Below are 18,173 nucleotides of genomic sequence, written 5' to 3' on the forward strand. Positions count from 1 at the left end.
TATAAACTCACTTTATAGTGAAGAAATCTTTTTTATTGTTCCGTTACTTTATGTGGAATTGTCAATGAGAACAGGAAATCTCTAAGTTGTGATTAAAAGAGGTTTTCTACAGTTTTCAGAATAAGGTTAGTCACAGTGGAAAAGTCAATTTTTCTTGATTTTTCTGTTATAACAGCCTTTCACAGTACAGTGATGAAAACATGATGGATCCATACAACTTGGCCATTTGTTTTGGGCCAACCCTGATGCCTGTTCCAGACATACAAGACCAGGTGTCTTGCCAGGCACATGTGAATGAGATAATCAAAACTATCATCATCCATCATGAGGCTATTTTTCCAGATGTGAAAGAACTTGATGGACCAGTGTATGAAAAATGCATGGCTGGAGATGACTATTGGTAAGTCACAATATTATCCTTCTGTCTCCTAAACAAAATCATTAGGCCGGTTATCTGGATAACTGCTGTGATACGGAATTCCTTTTGTGCACAATAGAAGTATGCAGATAAATGAGAAGAGCATTTAGGTCCACACAATAAAGTGTTAAGTATAAAAAAGTGAAGCAAAGGCAATTATTATGAGGTTTCCTACAACATTTTGTGGAGGAAGCTGCTTTGTGTTCAGCCAGACAGAGATAGAATTCCAGGTGTACTGTGCAGAGCACACAGACAGGTAGGAAATTGTTTGTTTGGCTGTGAACCACCTTATCAAATTTCACCTTATGATGCCTGCTTCTTTTCTTTGTTGTGCTTTAACTGGGCAGGTAGCTAAACACCACACAGCCACTCGCTCACTCCCCCCACAGTGGGATGGGGGAGAGAATTGGGAAAAAAAAGTAAAGTTCAAGGGTTGAAATGAAGACAGTTTAATAGGACAGAAAAGAAAGGGCAAATAACCATAATTAGAATATGCAAAACAAGTGATGCACAATGCAGTTGCTCATCATCACTGACAGATACCCAGCCAGGGCCTGGGCAGCAGCCCCTGACCAGCATTGTCCCAAGTTTATATACTCAGCATGACACCATGTGGTCTGGAATATCCGTTTGGTTGCTTGGGGTCAGCTGTCCTGGCTGTGTCTCCTTCCAGCTTCTTGTGCCCCGTAGTCTGCTTGCAGGTGGGGTGAGGTGTTCAGTGTAAACACTGCTCAGGAACAACTAAAATATCAGTATGTTATCAACATTATTCTCTTCCTAAATACAAAACACAGCATTGTAGCAGCTACTAGGAAGAAAATTAACTCTATCCCAGCCAAAACCAGGACACTCCCTTGACAGCAAACACACACACACTTTTTATTTATAAAGGATTCAAATGTTCTGAGGGCTTCTTAATATCTGAATTTTGTTTCAAGGAAACATATATAGGCTTTTTCATTAATGATGTATCCATAGCACACTAGGATAATTATGTTGCACATAACTTTGGAGCATTATAAAAATAATTTAAAATAATCTCATGGAGGTGGCATATTTTTGATGTTTGTGGTTCCTCTCTCTGCTCAACCTTCTGCTTGCCTCCAGTGACAGCCCATACAGTGAACATGGTACATTAGACGAGGTGGACCAGGATGCCAGTACAGAGCCCCACACCAGTGAAGACGGTGAGTCTGTTACATTACCATGCCTTTGATGGGGGTGAGTTCTACAGGTGTTCCACACAGGAGGCCTTCTTCCTTTCCTAATTGTGTCTTATCTGAAATAAGGAGATTTCAGTCCTGGTGTTCTCTAGCAAATCTTTAATCTCTGTTTGTGTGCTTTTGCACTCTTGATTCATCTGTGTTTGACCAGCTGTTTCCTGTTCTCTCCTGATTTGCCCAGTCACAGGAAGGGCAAGAGAGAAACTATTTCAGTCAGCACATATTATCTTCTGACATGATGTTACATTTTTAGTGACTCTTTTGTCTACAAAAACTAAATTTTTCAAAAGTGTGCCTTTAAATATTGCAGCTAGAGAATATTTGCCATTCAGGCTCTATTTTTATTTGAATTTTAAAGCTAGTCTCTCTAAAGGATTTACAGCAACTGAAAAACATGTGTGTATCCCCCATGGTGAAACTTTTGAACAGTAGTAATTTTCTGTAAATATCGATCGCATATACTTCTGGGTATGAGAAGTATCCATAAAAAAATTGATGCAACTCTATTATATTAATTCTTTTTATCCAGGTCATAAAGGTGTATTCGACTGTGACAGTTTGACCATCCTTCAGATGTCCCTCGCAGTAACTTCTGCCAAGTTTCAAGCGAATTTAACAGATAGAAAAGAATTCTCAAAATTGTTATATAACTACTATTTTAGTGAGAGTTAGTAGCCCATTAGAGGTGAAGGATTCAGAATAACACTCTGTTATTCTGTCATAACAATCTGAGAAGAGCAGCAGTGTGAGCTCACTGCCTCTCTGGCCAGCAGGCGACCTAGACAGAGCAAAGAGCACACGTGGACTTAGCAGCAGTAGAAACAAAAGCTTCCCCTTGTCCATTTCAGAGGATGTGTGGAGGAAGGAAGAGGAACTGACAGAGCAGAGGAAAGGGGAGGAAAAGAGCTACAGCAGAAAAGGATTTTTTTTTTTAAGAGTGTCATAAGGGATACTGTTTAGGAGCTGGGACAATTGCTTTAGGGAAGGGAAACCGGACAGTGTACGTATAGGAAACCTGGCTGCACTGGTCCCATTGCACTGAGAGCGAAGTAAACAATAGTTCCACTCTAGCTGTACCCGTCGGCTTTGTCACGTACTCAAGCTGTCAGTGGCAGATTGTCTGCCTCTTCGCCTTTGCCAAGGTGAGGAGGGGCAGGCAGAGTCTGTCAATGCAGCTGTTTGGAGAGAAGGGACATTTGGGTGGGCGGACATTACAGAAGGGGGGAAAACTGAGGGTAGGAGAGAAATCTTGATCTTCTGCCTGGGTGTATAGCCATGCCTGTGCAGCAGGGAGTACCGACAGCTCTATGAGACAGGCTGTGCATGGGCTCCTCTTGACCAGCTCTGTACAGCTAAACCCACCATCTTTCAACAACACTTCTCTTCTAAACAGTGTGACCAAACTCATAATTGCACTTTATTTTTCCAAGACAGTATAGCTATACTTTAGAAGAACTCCTTCTTCCATTGGAGGTGTGAAGCAAGAGTGGAAGCTGAGGAAGTCCGCCTGTCTCTCATTTAGAGAACAAGTGAAGTGCAGGTGACACACCAATATATTGGGGCCAACTTCAGGGTCACATGACCAAACCGAGAGGCAAAGGCACAAGTGGACATGGAGAAGTGCAGCTTTTCAGCAGCCATCAAAAGCAGTTACTTCAAAGCCATGCCTAAGAAAGCAGGATCCAGAGGAGCAGGACTGTGGCATCTGTGCCTTGATCATCATGGGCTCTATCCCACCACTGTGTTGTTATACCAGTTTTACACTCCTGTCCTAGTATTACTTGTGTTATGACTGTGTCACTGGGGAAGACAAACCCTGAAGAGAGTACCTGTCAACAGGACAAAGTTCTGTTAAGAGATTTAACTGCTCAAGACATGCGTTTTTGTTCACCAGATCAGCCAGTAGTTTAATTCTAGTTGCCTCATCACATCTTTTTAATTAATTCAGTGCCAAAAGGAAGCGGACATTTGTGTTTACAGAGAAATAATTGTTAGCACAAAAATAATCGTAAGCTAGGTAAATACTGCTGCAAAGCTGAAGATTAACAAGCCTGGATCGCACACAAAAACTGTTGGTCTTCAACTCCCAACCTGCAAGCTCTAACCCATTTTTTTCCATGGATATGGCTTTCTGTTGTAATAGCACATGTTTCTAATGTAGGTTACAGACTTTAAATTAAATGCACTGACTCTCTCTTTGCACATACATTCATGTGTTTGTGCTCTGGACAGTTCCTTTTATAAAATATTACTTAGACCAGAAATGAGGATAGGTGAGATTTTTTCAGTTTGCTTATTGAACTTCATGCGAGTCACTGATTGACATGTGATGGATAAAAGAAACCCCTTCTACTAAAGGGTCTGGAGTATTTTGGGGGTTTAATATGATTGATTCATTGATTATAAGCTGGATGCATCACTACCAGCTGAATGTGGAGAGAGAGAAAGGGAGGTGCTGCATTGCTGCTGTATTGATCGGACACGTGGTATTTACATGGTTCCCTCTGTTAGGACATGGAAGAAGCAGATTCTGTAAGTGCTAAGGGGTTTTTTGCATGTTGAAAATCTTACTAGTTTTATGCTAAAATGTTGTATATATATGTAAGACTAAGCAGCCTACCCCACAGGAATTACAGGGTCATTGAAACATAATCCAGAGGTTACGGTCAAAACCAAAAGGATTTCTTTTACTTACTGTTGCTATAAAGTTAAACTGCAAGTGGCTCTCTCTGTGCCTACTAGAAAAAATGTAGGGGCTGTGTCAGTAGTGCTAGAAATGTTTCGTTACAATTTGGAAAACAGCAAGACTTTAAAAATTGAAAATTAAATTATGTCTGCAGAGATAAAATGCAGTAGATTGGGGGAAAAAAGACTAGCATATGTAAATGAGCATATAAATACTTCGTAACTGCTTTATTTTAAGCATATAAATTGTTGTGGTTTTTTTCCCCTAAGTTTACTGGTGTTCATGTATTTAAGTTGATCACTGAAAAGGGAAGCGGGAAAGAGAAGGAGCTGCATTTTACTGTGGTGTTTTCAGGCTTTTCTAGATGTGCAGAAAGTATCCTGATAAGGAAAACATATAAGTCTTTCCTTTCTCCTAAATCTGGAAATGAAATTTAATTTGGTAAGTTCAGAACATTTGTACTCAAGCTGAGACGCAAAAAAAATCTATCTGTAATTTTGCTGCAGACAGACCTTTACCTGAAAAGGTCTCTGCAGTAAAGATTCGAAGGACATTGTTCATGTTTTACTGAAACAGCTGTTAGCATATTTCCTTTACCTTCAAACTGATGGAGATTTTTTGTTCTTCTTGGAGTCATATGGTAAAGGGTGACTAGATCTGTTTGCAAAGGAAGTAAACATTTCCTGAGGAAGTTAGACAGATGGAGTTCTGCTAGGAAAACATACATAAAATTAATACCATACTCTTCATAGATATCTCATAAACTTAGGATAAAACTTTAGATGGTATTTCTGCTGAAAACAAAACTTATAGGGACATGTCAGACTGTAAGTTGTTGTACTCCCAACACATAGTCATTTTCTTGCCCTTCAGTAGTGCATGCTGTGATCGACACTTTGCCAAATTCTGTTTTGTCAACACTTTGCAACACTTTGTGCTTTTGCTCTTCCAAATCAGAGAACTGCTGTCCTGAGGACAGGACTTTGAAATTGCAAAACCACTCTATTCAAAACCACTCATTGATGGGATGCAGAAGAAGATAAAGAAATAGGGAGATAGCATCTTCCTGGGGAGTTCAAGGACATGCTTTATTCTCAACAGACAGGGTACCCCTGGGAAAACTGAGGAAGTACAGAGCAGAGCAACAGCAACTCCTGTAGAAAAAGTGCAGGGGATGGTGTCCCCTCCTTTCCTTAGCTCCTTGTGCCCTGAGGCACAGAGGGCAGCCCAGTGCCAATTCAGTGCCATCACCTCTGTAGGGAGGTTAGGTCTACCTCTGCACTCTGGTCCCAAAACTAAAACTAGCGCTTACATTTCTTCTGGCCTTTCTGCTCTCCTGAGCAGCAGAAGTTTTTCCCACAGTTCTTCAGTTTGTCCTAATTTTTCACTTCCATTAGCATTGCCTGATGCACTAGAGATGATAGGTGGTGAGATCCTGTATGTCATCAAATACTTCTCTCTACTTTAGGTGAATGCCCGCAGGTATGGACAGAGCAGTGCAATTACACTTCCTTCCGAGCTGTCAATTCTACTGTTAGACATTCAGTTCCACAAAGAATTTGAGTTACAGATCCCAAATTTAGCTTTCATTGCCTTAGCTTTTTGGAAATACTCGTCTGTCATTCAGTAACCTTGATATTAAATGGCTTAACTTTCCAAAATGCATTTATTTCTAGTAGTAACTGTCATGGTACTTTGGTTTTCACTATTAAAGCTTGACCTGTAACAAGGTGAATTACTATTTAAGTACAGTCTCAGTGCTGTTTGCTGTAGGAAAGTTGTCTCTCTGTATAAAGAAAACACCCCTTTCACTGTAGAAAGTTATCTGTGTATAAAGAAAAAAACCCACCCTTTTCACTATAGGAATACCTGTCTGAACTTATTTTTTGTCCTTTTTACAAAATCTGTGTGAAATCTACTGCGCACTCCTCCCTGAGGAGGTGGGATTTGTTGCCCAGGCAATCTAATGTACATGTCTCAAAAGTCACATCCATTATGGGTACATTAACAATTCATACAGCTGGTTCCAGTGGGACATCATCATTCAGACCTCTGAGGGACTATGTGAGTCTTGCAGGTGGTAGAAGGATACAGTGAACAGATTCCCATAGCGCACCACACTTAGATTAGCATAATTCCACTGAGTGAGATAGAACTATTTCTAGTTTAGTCCACTAATTTGTAAATAAAAATACCTGTCTAGTCCGTTGTGGGTTACTATGTGGTCTGTTGAAGTTAGCAGAGAAACAGGAAATTCCATAGCTAATCAGTTTATCCCTCAACCCAGTACTCATGAGCATTACCAATTAACTGTGGAGAATGTCTAAGGAAAATATGTGCAGGAAATTTGGGATGTTATGACTTAGTGTAGAATTTTTTTGTTTGATTAACTTTTTTTTTTTACATTTTAAATTATTACGTGTTAGTGAGTGACTGGCTCTCTGAAGCCTGGGAGATCTTATTTCTGAATTCTTGACCAACTCTACCATAACCCATAAATTAGCTGCAGTCTGAGAACAGAGTGTTCATACAAATGTCTGCTCATTTTCAATCCTACCTGATTCCAGGAATTCCTTCTTACAACAAACTCCACAAGCAATGCATATGATACATATAAGAACTGTGGGTTTTTGTCGGTGTTACATTATTGCTGTTTGATTTCATACTTGCCCTCTTGAAGACACTGCAAGATAAACAGGCGTGTTTGGTTTTACTTCTTTTCATTTGGCAGTAGTGTCTTTCTGTGCCTTATAGTCACTTTGATGCCATGATGATTTTTTGCCTTTTATACCCCTTTTATATATCTTTTTATAGCTTTTGTATTCTTAGTGGGCTTTAGCCTACATTCTTAGACTTACTTTGTTAAGCTAGGAGACTAAACATCTTAGAAGCTTCATAGTTAGGGATCAGAATGCCCCAGACCCCAAGGTCCTCTCCAGAACACATTCTGTAAACTAAGATAGAACCATCCAGGGGAAGGTTCCTCGGGGAGGGGGGCTCATTCAAGCCTCTCATTGGGGACTGTTTGATAGATCTGCTAATTAGTAAGACCTATAATGATATACCAAATCGATTGTATGTGTGCACTGCGGGGTGCATTTCGGCGCATTCCACCTGGACGTGGTGCACCTAAGGATCCTTAAAATAAATACAGCCGTAAAATCCCTTTTTCCCTTCTAACCATGTTTGATTCTTGATTTTAAGACCAGGAAAAGGCATCAGCTTTGTGGCATCTGCATTTTCTGTTAGAGCGAGACTGTAGACAGAATATCTAGAAATGACAACAGGGTAACATACCAGAATATCACACCACCATTAGAGGTTTTCCAGAATGTTTCTTTCTATGTCAACTTTTCTTTGCTTAAAAACATGAAACCAAGAAACCCTTCACCCTCACGCACAAGGGAATGCTGGTGAGGTGAGCGAGACATTCATAGGGGCCGTGATGTTTGTTATAAATTCTCATCAGGCTGAACAAAGACATTGGACACGTGTCAGGAAACTCTTACATTTTATTGTACAGTCACCATAACTTTGGCCACCACCCCTATATTTAGACTCAAAAGGTATTGGCTAACACACCCTTAAATTTCTTACAACAGAATTCCACAAGAGTGGAGGTGAACAAGTCCTTAATTTTGTACAGTACACTTCAGTAAGTTCTCAACTCCCACAGCGCACAACCAAAGGTGCTGACTCACAAGCCACAGTACATCTGATATTCAAAGGTGCTGGCTCACAAGCTCTTCCCTCCCACAACAAACGTTAAGGCAGAGTATGGGATAGAATATGATAGCTGTGCTTTAACCAGGCAAGGCAAGGGAAGAAAACAAAAAATAACACCAGTCCTTAGATCCTGCATTGGTGCTGCTGTGTCAATGGTCCAGAGCAGGGGCTGCGAGACAAAGGAAAAGAGAGAAAGAGAGGAGGAAGACAGAGAAAAGAGAAAAAAAGATAATAGGGTCCTCTACAGCCATCCAGTAGGGATGCATTTTCAGGAATGAATACTGTTATTGCTAGGTTCTTATTTGTATTTATATAATTGAAATAATGTCTACCACCATACATTACTTTTGTGTTTGTGACAGTGAATTCCCCATATCACTGTATTCCATCTCTGTAAAGTTTCTGAGTTAGTGGCTTCTAAACACGCTGCAGTTTGTCACTGACAGGAACTCTTAACGTGACTGCAGAAGCAGCAGCCTTCTGCAGGTTGGGCAAGTTATTAAAAAAATGAGCTGCAAACTACAACCTCAGTAAAGGTGCTATCATTATGTTTTCACACTGTAGAATGAAGTTAATTTTAAAAAGTCATTCCTGTGCAAAATGTTGTCATAAAGGGACAGTGGCTTTCATTACCAGCCTGGTTCTTTGGGGAATTACAACCTCAGCAATTCTAATTTGCACCAGACAGAAAGTTGCTAAGCTAGTCATTAGCCCAGATGTTAATTTCCATCTAAATATTGCTCTAATTATGTAAAGAAATTAGTAATTTCAGGGACTCTTGAGTTACTGGAATCATCAAAGTATGTGATTTTAAGACCTGTACTTCGCAGTTTTTTCTTTATATTTTGAGACTTTGATGACAAAGTTTAATCTGTTGGAGCTCAGGTGCTTTTGGTTTTATGCAGAAGAAATAAGAGGTGGTTAAAATCACAGCTGTTTGCTGGATGCCCGGGCACAGCTTTGGCCATACCTGCATGGCCCCTTTGCTGACATCAGTAGGTCTCCATGCCAGTGCAGGTTACGGGGTGGAGCCCATTGCCAGGCGTAAAGCTGAATTTACCAGAGCATTAGCCAGGACTGCTGTAGCCAGTGTCTGGCTTCAGAAAACACCGGCCTCCCTTGCAGAAACCAGGGCAGCTCAGGATTTTGGAGCAGGCAGAGCGGCTTTAAGCAACTTGAGGCCACACAGGGACTGTCCCTGTGGTCTGGAGTCATGTGTCTCGCTCCAAAAGGGCATTAAGGAAGTGGATTAAAGCATGGGGCTTCAGTGCTGCGTAAAACACTAGGTTTCAGTAGGTCTGCATGCTCGTCACATAAAAGACAGAAATCCCATGGCCCAGTTAGGCAGGGTATCCCTACTCATGCACAGGCTAATCTTGTCTTCCTTCCTTTACTACTGCAGATGTTAAAAGCACTCACTCCTCTTTACTTTTCCCTTATCACGCTGGTTCCTTGGGCCTTTGATTATTCATCTGAGTTTATTTTCTTTTTGGAAGTCTTCATTGCCTGGCCTCCATCCCACTCTCCAGCCACGCAGGAGCCCTTCCAGCAGGAGGCAGAGGCCTCTCTCCCAAAGGCAGTTGTTGGAATATTTGAGTACGCTGTTGTTTTCTGCAGTTCCTGAAGCAACCCAGATGTTTCACACCTGGGGCACAGATTGATTATGTTTCTTTGTAAGGGACACATTGTAACTACTGCCTGAAGTCTGCCTTTGTTCGGCTGATCTCTGTCAGAGTGAGCGCTGAGAAAATGCAAAAGATGGGGTTTATGAAACCAAAATGAACCTTATGGAATCTGATATTTGTTGTTCTTCCCACCCAGAGTGCGAGCCCATAGAAGCTATTGCCAAGTTTGACTATGTTGGAAGATCTGCACGAGAACTCTCTTTCAAGAAAGGAGCTTCCCTTCTGCTCTATCACCGAGCATCTGAAGACTGGTGGGAAGGAAGGCACAATGGAATTGATGGCCTTGTCCCTCACCAGTACATAGTGGTGCAGGATATGTAAGCAGTGTCTGGTGTGAATGGGTTCTTGGGTGTAAAGTCTGAAGCGCTTAGTGGTATTTTTCAAATGGGTCAGTGGTTTGAAGGGTCAGATGGATTAAACATCTGCCTTGTATGCAGGATACCTGTCTTTACTGCCCCAAATTGACAGCTCCATCAAAAACTACTAAGCTACTTCTATGGATGCATTCCGAGTACATTAAGAGACAGATACTGCTTCACCTATTTTAATTTGACTGTCTCTTTGTAGCAGTTACTGACTTTTAACTTCAGAATAGCAAAAGCTGGGGAAATGCAGCCCTGAACTCTTGTTTTACAGTATTAAGCATGTGCTTTGCCAAGGATGACAAAGTTCTTTACAGAAAGGTTACATACACTCAAGTGTAAAGAGCTCAGTAAACAGAAGGATTATAAACAATTCTGGGAGATGTGCAAGGGCTGTAGCGCATTATAACATGCCTGCTTTCCTTAAGGGGATTAAACTCTGAGAGTGCCAAGGTGCTCTGTCACACTTCACTCACTGACTTCTCACCTCACTACCGGTGTTCTGTTCAGGGATGATACTTTCTCAGATACATTGAGCCAAAAAGCAGACAGTGAGGCCAGCAGCGGACCCATAACTGAGGACAAGTCATCATCAAAGGACATGAACTCTCCTACTGACCGTCACTCAGATGTGTATTTAGGAAGGTAAGCTCCAGCATAACATGTTTTCAGTAGTCCTGCTCACAGCTCAGCTAACACAGTAATTACTCCTCCACATGCTCATGCTGGGTCACTACAACTTGTTCTACAACTGTTTCTTCACTGGTGCAGGCAAAGAAAGAGATCGGAACCTCCACCTCCCTTGAGGCGCCCAGGCAGGAGCAGTGACAGCCACTGCCCAGTACACCCACCTCACCCTCTCTCCAACTCAGCCATGGAGCTGGGCTCCCCCAGCCTGGCAACTCACTGCAGTCCCAGAGCCCTCCTTCAGAATCGCAACCTCAACGCCGACAGCCCAGAACGGCGGCGCAGGCCTGGCCACGGCAGCCTCACTAACATCAGCAGGCACGATTCACTGAAGAAGATTGATAGCCCTCCCATTAGAAGGTCTACATCTTCTGGTCAGTACACAGGTTTCAATGACCATAAACCACTGGACCCAGAGTCAATAGCTCAGGTTTGTGTCTTTTTTATTTATGGCACTGTCTGATTTTCTGAGGAGCAAATCTCATTGAATAGCATAGCACAGGGCGCATGCACTGGTGGGAAGGTGTGTGCAGGGGAATATCCTGCTTGGCTTTCCAAACAGAGTATGTGTGAAAGAAGATGCATTAAGCAATCCTGAGTAGAAGAAACACAAAGGGGAGTAAACGTTACAGAAGCAATAAAAACAAATTATTTCCCATTATACTGTAATGAAATTGCCTCTGCCATACAGAGCACTAGGACAGTATTACAACAGCTACATAGATCGCTGTGCTCTGTTGAAGGCTGGCCTATTCTGACTTGCATGTAATTAGTGTTCAATTATTTCTCAGTATTATGGTAAGCAGAAAAGTGGTCTGACTGGCTAGTAGTGACCAATGCCATTCCAAGCAGAGATTTACAGTCCAAGGTCTTGTGGATTTTATAGTTTTCATACAGTTCATACTGTGTGTTGATTTGATGCATGTAGTAGAACCTGATGTGCAAGACATTGCAGCTGCATAAATTGTGGGCCATCTTACGCCTTTGTGAACAGTCACCAGTCTTATTCCTAGCAGTGAAGAGGTGAAAAGAATGGAATAGGAAGCACTCTGATCATCAGATTGATCTGTTGTACTGAGCTGGTAACAGCTCTTGAGTAAAGAGATACCTCTATCTTCAGAACTCATTTTGTCTAGGTAGGATAACATGATTAGTAGGGGCACCCTGAGGGTGCTCTATGATTGCAAATGCATTTTACAATAACTCTGGCACTCAAGTTTTAAAATTTAATGTACTGGTAATGCTTACTTTCAAACTCTGCTTCCAGTGAGGAATAGAAGGGACTGACATGCTTATGTACCCATGTATTGGGGTTAGAAAGTGCAGGTGTTTTTACTGTTTTATTTTATTCTAAGCTATTCATTACTTTCCTGGAACAGCACTGTTTGGCTTAAGGTATCTCTTTTTTATGCCCAGACTGGTGATCATTTGGCAGTGAGAGAACCCAAACTTTGATTAAACTATGTGAAAGTCAGTGTGAGCAGGCAGGGAACACCAGATATTTTAAGCTTAGTTGTATCTCAATACCTCTGAAAAGAAGTAAGCTAGTATCTTGGTGCATTCTTTTAGCCTTCAGGCCAGAAATAAATGAATTGGTTTTCTTAGGTGTGCATACTGAACAATATCTTACAGGTTTTTCCTGTTGAAGATTTAACTCAGTGAAACAAGAGAACAGAAGAGTTGATAGGCACACCAACTTTATTTCCTTAGAAAACTAGGTTTTATAATCTGTGTGAGGGAATACAGACCCTGAACACCTGAGACTTAGATGAGAGGAGCAGTTAGCTAAGAGTGAGCAAATGGACTAAAATCTTTACAGTTGTCAGTACCCAAGCGATGACAGAAATCTTCACCACTCAAACACTGCTAAGCAAATATCAATTGCCCTGACAATCACTTCGTAAAATGGCTTGCAGATTTTGGTGTAACACCTTTTTCTGATTGTCTCATGTGAACAAGGTTAAATGTTTGTAATGACCACCCAAAGCTGCTATGTTGTCAATTGTAATAAGTCTGGTGGAAATTGATTTTAGCAGTATCATAATTGTTAGAGGATGAAATTAATTCATTTATTTCCTTCCCCATCCCCTTGTTCCTCTGGTGCTTTGCATTCAGTAGCAACATGAATGACATGCTGCTCTCTCTGTGCTCTGACCCAGGACATCGAGGAGACGATGAACACAGCACTGAATGAGCTCCGTGAGCTGGAGCGGCAGAGCTCGGCCAAACATGCCCCTGATGTCGTGTTGGACACCTTGGAGCAAATGAAAAACACCCCCACCCCTGCCACCTCGACAGAATCACTCAGCCCTCTCCACAGCGTTGTTTTAAGGAGCTCCGAGCCTCAGATCCGCCGTAGCACTAGTTCTTCCAGTGACACCATGAGTACTTTCAAGCCCATGGTGGCCCCTAGAATGGGAGTGCAGCTGAAACCTCCTGCTCTTAGGCCAAAACCTATTGTTCTTCCAAAAACAAATCCTAGCATAGGGCCTTCCCCTCCTTCCCAGGGTCCAGCCGACAAATCTTGCACAATGTAGGCAGCTCAGCCACCCACAGTGCCCAGCTGGGGTATGCTAGGGAAAGGGATGGATTAACAATAGAAGTCAGGGCTCCATAACATCATTTGGTCATGTTTGTAACTGGAGAGGCTTTGTTTTTCAGTGTTTTTGAATGTATTGTCTGAAAGTAGCTACATTAACGTGGGCATTTGTATTTTGTATGGTTTCGATTAAACGAAAAACTGGACAATTGTGCATAGTTTAAAAAAAACAAAAACATAGACTTACTTGAAAACTTGATGCTGCACCATTTGTAATAAAATCAACACAGATCACAAACAGCTTGCCACGTTGTAACATACTTCACAGTCTTACTGTAGCTATATAAAAACAGATCCTGCACAAAACTAAGGGGCGGGAGGGGGTTCAGGGGACACGGAGCCCCTCATTTCTGGGTCACCAAACCAAATCTCAAGCAGGTTAGTAAGAACTGAAATCTAGCATGTGAGGATTAAGTGTGTGTGTGTGGAATGTCTAAGTCATCTCAGGCCACATTTCTTATTTAAGACACACAAAAATAAAATTCACTAAGCCCTCACAACTCATAATTGGCACCAAGTTTTAGCTTTCTTGTTGGCAGTCTCACTAGAGGCAAGCTCTGGATGGAGCTGGAGATCACATTGCTCTCACTGATACGAAGCAGCATTCCAGGACACAGCTAAAGCACATCTCCAGGATAGTATCTAGAAACTCCTTTTACAGCCCTCTGTAATAGTGTACCTCTTCCCATGAAGCTAGACCTTCATTCCCTGGTACCACATTTTTTACAAAAGCTAAATTTGTTTGAAGTTCACAGTTAAGCAAGCCAGGCTCTGGGGAGTGTGTGAACCTGTTGGTCCATTAGGCAGCGTGAGGGGCAATTAAAGGGATCAACTACACAGTAATTCAGAGAAGTATCCCGTTGACTTTACTGCTCAGTGTCCAGTTAAGGATGTGATATGGGTTGCAGTAGCCCGAGTTTCGAGCTGACCCAGCCGTGCTGACTGCCTTGCACAGCGCAAACGCTCAGTTGTGCTGATGGCAGCAAGACAGGGACTCTGAAGAGGGACTACCCCCTGCCAGTGGTGCAGGGGTCACTCACAGGACAGGCAGCTGAGTTTCTACTGCCTACATTCAAGCTGACTAAAGTTTTCCATAACCCCTTTCTCCTCCACTTCCCCTTTTTTTTAATGACAGAAATCAGTACCTTTCTTATGTCTGTGCAAGTGGAGACTGTCAACTTTGCTTAGTGCTCTGTTGTTAAACTTCGTTAGGCGTGAACTAAACCTACAGCTGTTTTGCACACTGCAACAGTAAGCCATAATATTATTTCTGTGAACATATTTTCAAACATCCAATCCATAAAAGAAGTTTCAATGAGTAAAATGGGGGAAAAAATCACTTGTGGTCCACCTACAGAAGTACAACTGGCTGTAATTAAGATCTGTCTTTCCACATATTCTGTAAGATCTCACTCTTGGAAAGCTTGAAATTGTACAACTCACTATACATAAACAATCGAGTTTGGGAGGAGAAGAGTAGTGACAAAATTGGGTAGACGTAATTGCTGAGGTAACAGGAGTAATTTCCTGTTGTTATTTAGGAGCATTTTATTCCCGCTCTGGTTGACACCTTCTAGACGGGTGATGCAATGCAAAGCTCCAGGTGTGAGAAGTACCCCATGAACTGCCTCTGAGCCCCGAACTATTGCTGGTATTTGCAAACCCTTTTCAATCCAGTCACAGACTTCACACACATCTAGGCTAGAGGCAAGGTCTTGATCGACCACAGTGGGCTGTGCAGCATGGGTCAGCAAACCTCCATCCTAGTCAACTGTACTGCCTGGTCCTAATGCCAGGGCCAGAGCCTAAGCCAGGCCAGCCCCAGCTGCTGACCAGTGCTGGTCTGTAGGGTCTGCTCACTTGTTTGGGACCAGAGACATTTACAAGTAGTTCCCCAGTTTACTTGATTCAATGGAACAAAACTGGAATTTCAGCTTTCATTTACATACAGTTTTTGTCTAGCGTTTTTAAATTAACCCACCTGGCACAATTGAGATGGATACCTGTATCTTTAAATTGCATAGGGAATTTTGTATGTTTAAATAACTGTACTGGACTCCATAATGCTTATATTAGAAATTGTTTAGCAAAAGAAAATATTAGAAACAGTGCATTTAGTGAATGCATCCTCTTAGTGCATTCACACAGTTAATGTGTAGTTTGATGGTTATTATAGATACTTTAAAGCATAGTAAGTGGATATGTAACAGGAAAGACTGCTACATCTTCAGGCATACTAAAGGGTAACTCCTGCACACCTAATCCAATCAGTATTGTCCTTTACTGTCAAGTTTGATGAATTGCAGTACTGGTAGCTTCCTGCTTGTTGACTGTTACCTACTTGTGTCAATGTACATCTGTAGTATGTACATGTGAAAGTGCCTTTAAATTTTAGAGGAGCTTTAGCTTTGCTCTTGTACTGTTGCATTTCCATTGCATCATTTCCTGTTCGTGTATGGCTGCATTCCCATTGCATTCCTTCCACTCTTGAAGATCAAATAAAACATGGAAAATCCACAGTTCTGGAAGAGAAATGTACTGTTAATCTGTTGTGACAATGCACTTTTATGTATAGTACTGTACATTTTTGGCATGTACCATTACAAGCTTCAGTATACATTCAAGTTTGTTCCTCATAGTGTATCTTTATAATAAAGAAGATAGTTCTGTCTCTGTATGTAGTTTTGCTGGGTAAACCACCATATCTTTCAACATGGATTGACAATCTACTTCCCATATAAGGGAGCATCCAGCACACCAGCCTCCCCCAGCTACCCACACCCCACGCTGCCTCAAGTGCTGTCACCCTCTTGGCCTGAAGAAGCATTTGTTCTTGGAAACTGCCTAACTTAAAGTCCCTCTGTACCTGAAGACTCGTCAAAAAGAGCCACCAACTTCACACAGTTCTGCCTGAGCACCCATCAAGAGCAGTCAATCCTTCTCCCACTGGCTGAGGAAACCCCTGGCTGCCCACTTGGCCAAACACCCTGCCACCCCACCTCCTACTTCCTGCAGGAAAAATGGGGTGAATAAAACACTCCAGCTTACATATTTTAAAAATAGAGCAAAAAGAATAAAAAAAGGGACATTTCTTAAAATGGGGATATTTCTTGGAACAAAAGAAGAGATGGTATCAGGCTGGGAGGGGGTGGGAGTAGTGCCACAGTTAAGGGTTATATTCAGTGACCTTATGTCTGAGAAATGGTGGCGATACACACCCTCACAGCTGGCTCCAGGGACCAGGGAGTCTGTGATTGTCAGGCTGACAGCTGCATGAGAGATGTTCTGCCATACATAGATCAGATGCTATCAAGGACAATTCCTGGGCTTGGACTACAGCTGCCCAAATAGGCTCGCCATGCTGTCCTACATAAATATTTAGGGGGAGAAGAGCTGTTTGGAAATGTGTTCTCAATCCTTGCTGAAAAAACCCAAACCAGTCATCCCTGGTTGTTGTTGAGGACCACCACGTGCCTGAAGAAGACAAATGCCCCGTTCCTGGAAGAGCTCAAGGCCAGGCTGGATGGAGCTTTAATCAATCTTCCTAAGGTGGAAGGTGTCCCTGCCTATGGCGGGGGATGGTGCTTTCCAACCCAAACCATGCTATGATTCTGTGTCAGGCAGTGTGGGGTGGTGTGGGGGAAGGCGCCCAGCAGCCACCCCGGCTCAGAGCAGGGCTGTCACTCCTCTTGCTGAGAAGCTGCTGTAATGCAACTGCTCATCCATCAGCCCATGGCAGCAGCCTTTGCGCTGCAGTGTCCAGTGACCTACTTTGGGTATTTCTTCTTGTCCCCTACTGCACAAAAGCTGACTAAGGCACACAGGAGGGGACAGCAAAGGTCATTCTTCATTCAAGGTCCTGCACAGCCCAGAGGATGCATAACCCAATTTCCACAGTCAGATCATTCACTGGTGAGGGGAGGGGCTTATGTGGTGGCTTTTAATCTGTTTTAAAATAAATAAGAAAACACAAGAAGAGGAGTCTCCTCTTGTTTTATAATATCAAGTTTCAGTGTTGCACTGTGCTGACTTCCTAGCTTCCTTCAGTTTTTGTAGTGGAAAGGAGCCCAGCTCTCTTGGAGACAGCCAAAGCTTTTGGCAGGTGGTGGAGGAACTGCTGACTCTACTGGTGCTCAAAAAGCAAAAGGCTGATGAGCTGTTTTGCTGAGAAAAGTGTATTGGCTGAGCAGAAAAAGAGTAGCAGTGGCAGTAGAGTGTTTAGCTCTCAGGCCACTGCTGCAAATCATTGTTTCAAGCCACATGCGGCTCCAGGATGTGGCATTGCCCTGGCCTGCTCAAATGCCTCCTCAGACAGCATAAGGAAACCACAGAGGATCCACCCAGGTTTTAAGTTCTCCTTGGCAGAGACACACAGTTTGTTTCTTGCTCTGTGGCTCACGTGGAGTTACCCTGACCAGAAGGATCCACAGTTGCTCTGTTCAGTCACTGCTACCCCGTGGGACAAGCCTTGATGTTAGTCTGGATAGACTGATGCATGGGGAACAACTGAAACCAGAAAAGTATTAACTAGAGATAGTACAGGGTGAAGATACCATTCTTGTACATAAGAATATTGCTTTTTCCATGGGCTTGCCTCTTAAAAAAAACTCCCACCATAATATATGAAAGCTCGAACAGATCAACAGTTTAGCATCCTAAAACCCAGTTAGCTGAATCAGCTCAATTATTGTTTAAAAAACAAACAAACCAACCACTCATTCGGACATGCCACTGTAACTGCAGCTACTCCCTGTCTTTGCATTTCCCACAAGGGCGTTTGCAGATCA

The 18,173-nt window shown here is 42.4% G+C and overlaps 1 protein-coding gene across 2 annotated transcripts in view; it reads left to right on the plus strand.

Annotated features, from left to right (window-relative positions):
• The window catches only part of SRGAP1 (SLIT-ROBO Rho GTPase activating protein 1), a 146,875-nt gene extending 130,812 nt beyond the window's left edge, over positions 1–16,063 (plus strand). For both annotated transcript variants that reach the window (XM_039570768.1, XM_039570769.1), the window contains exons 17-22: positions 176–400; positions 1,526–1,605; positions 9,875–10,055; positions 10,611–10,745; positions 10,872–11,217; positions 12,947–16,063. In XM_039570768.1, the coding sequence (XP_039426702.1) occupies positions 176–400; positions 1,526–1,605; positions 9,875–10,055; positions 10,611–10,745; positions 10,872–11,217; positions 12,947–13,324 (1,345 nt within the window). In that variant the 3' untranslated portion in view covers positions 13,325–16,063. The remainder of the gene's footprint in view (positions 1–175; positions 401–1,525; positions 1,606–9,874; positions 10,056–10,610; positions 10,746–10,871; positions 11,218–12,946) is intronic.
• Positions 16,064–18,173: the final 2,110 nt, after the last annotated feature.

This window comes from Corvus cornix, chromosome 1A (genome assembly GCF_000738735.6).
Source record: "Corvus cornix cornix isolate S_Up_H32 chromosome 1A, ASM73873v5, whole genome shotgun sequence".
Lineage (NCBI taxonomy): Eukaryota > Metazoa > Chordata > Aves > Passeriformes > Corvidae > Corvus > Corvus cornix.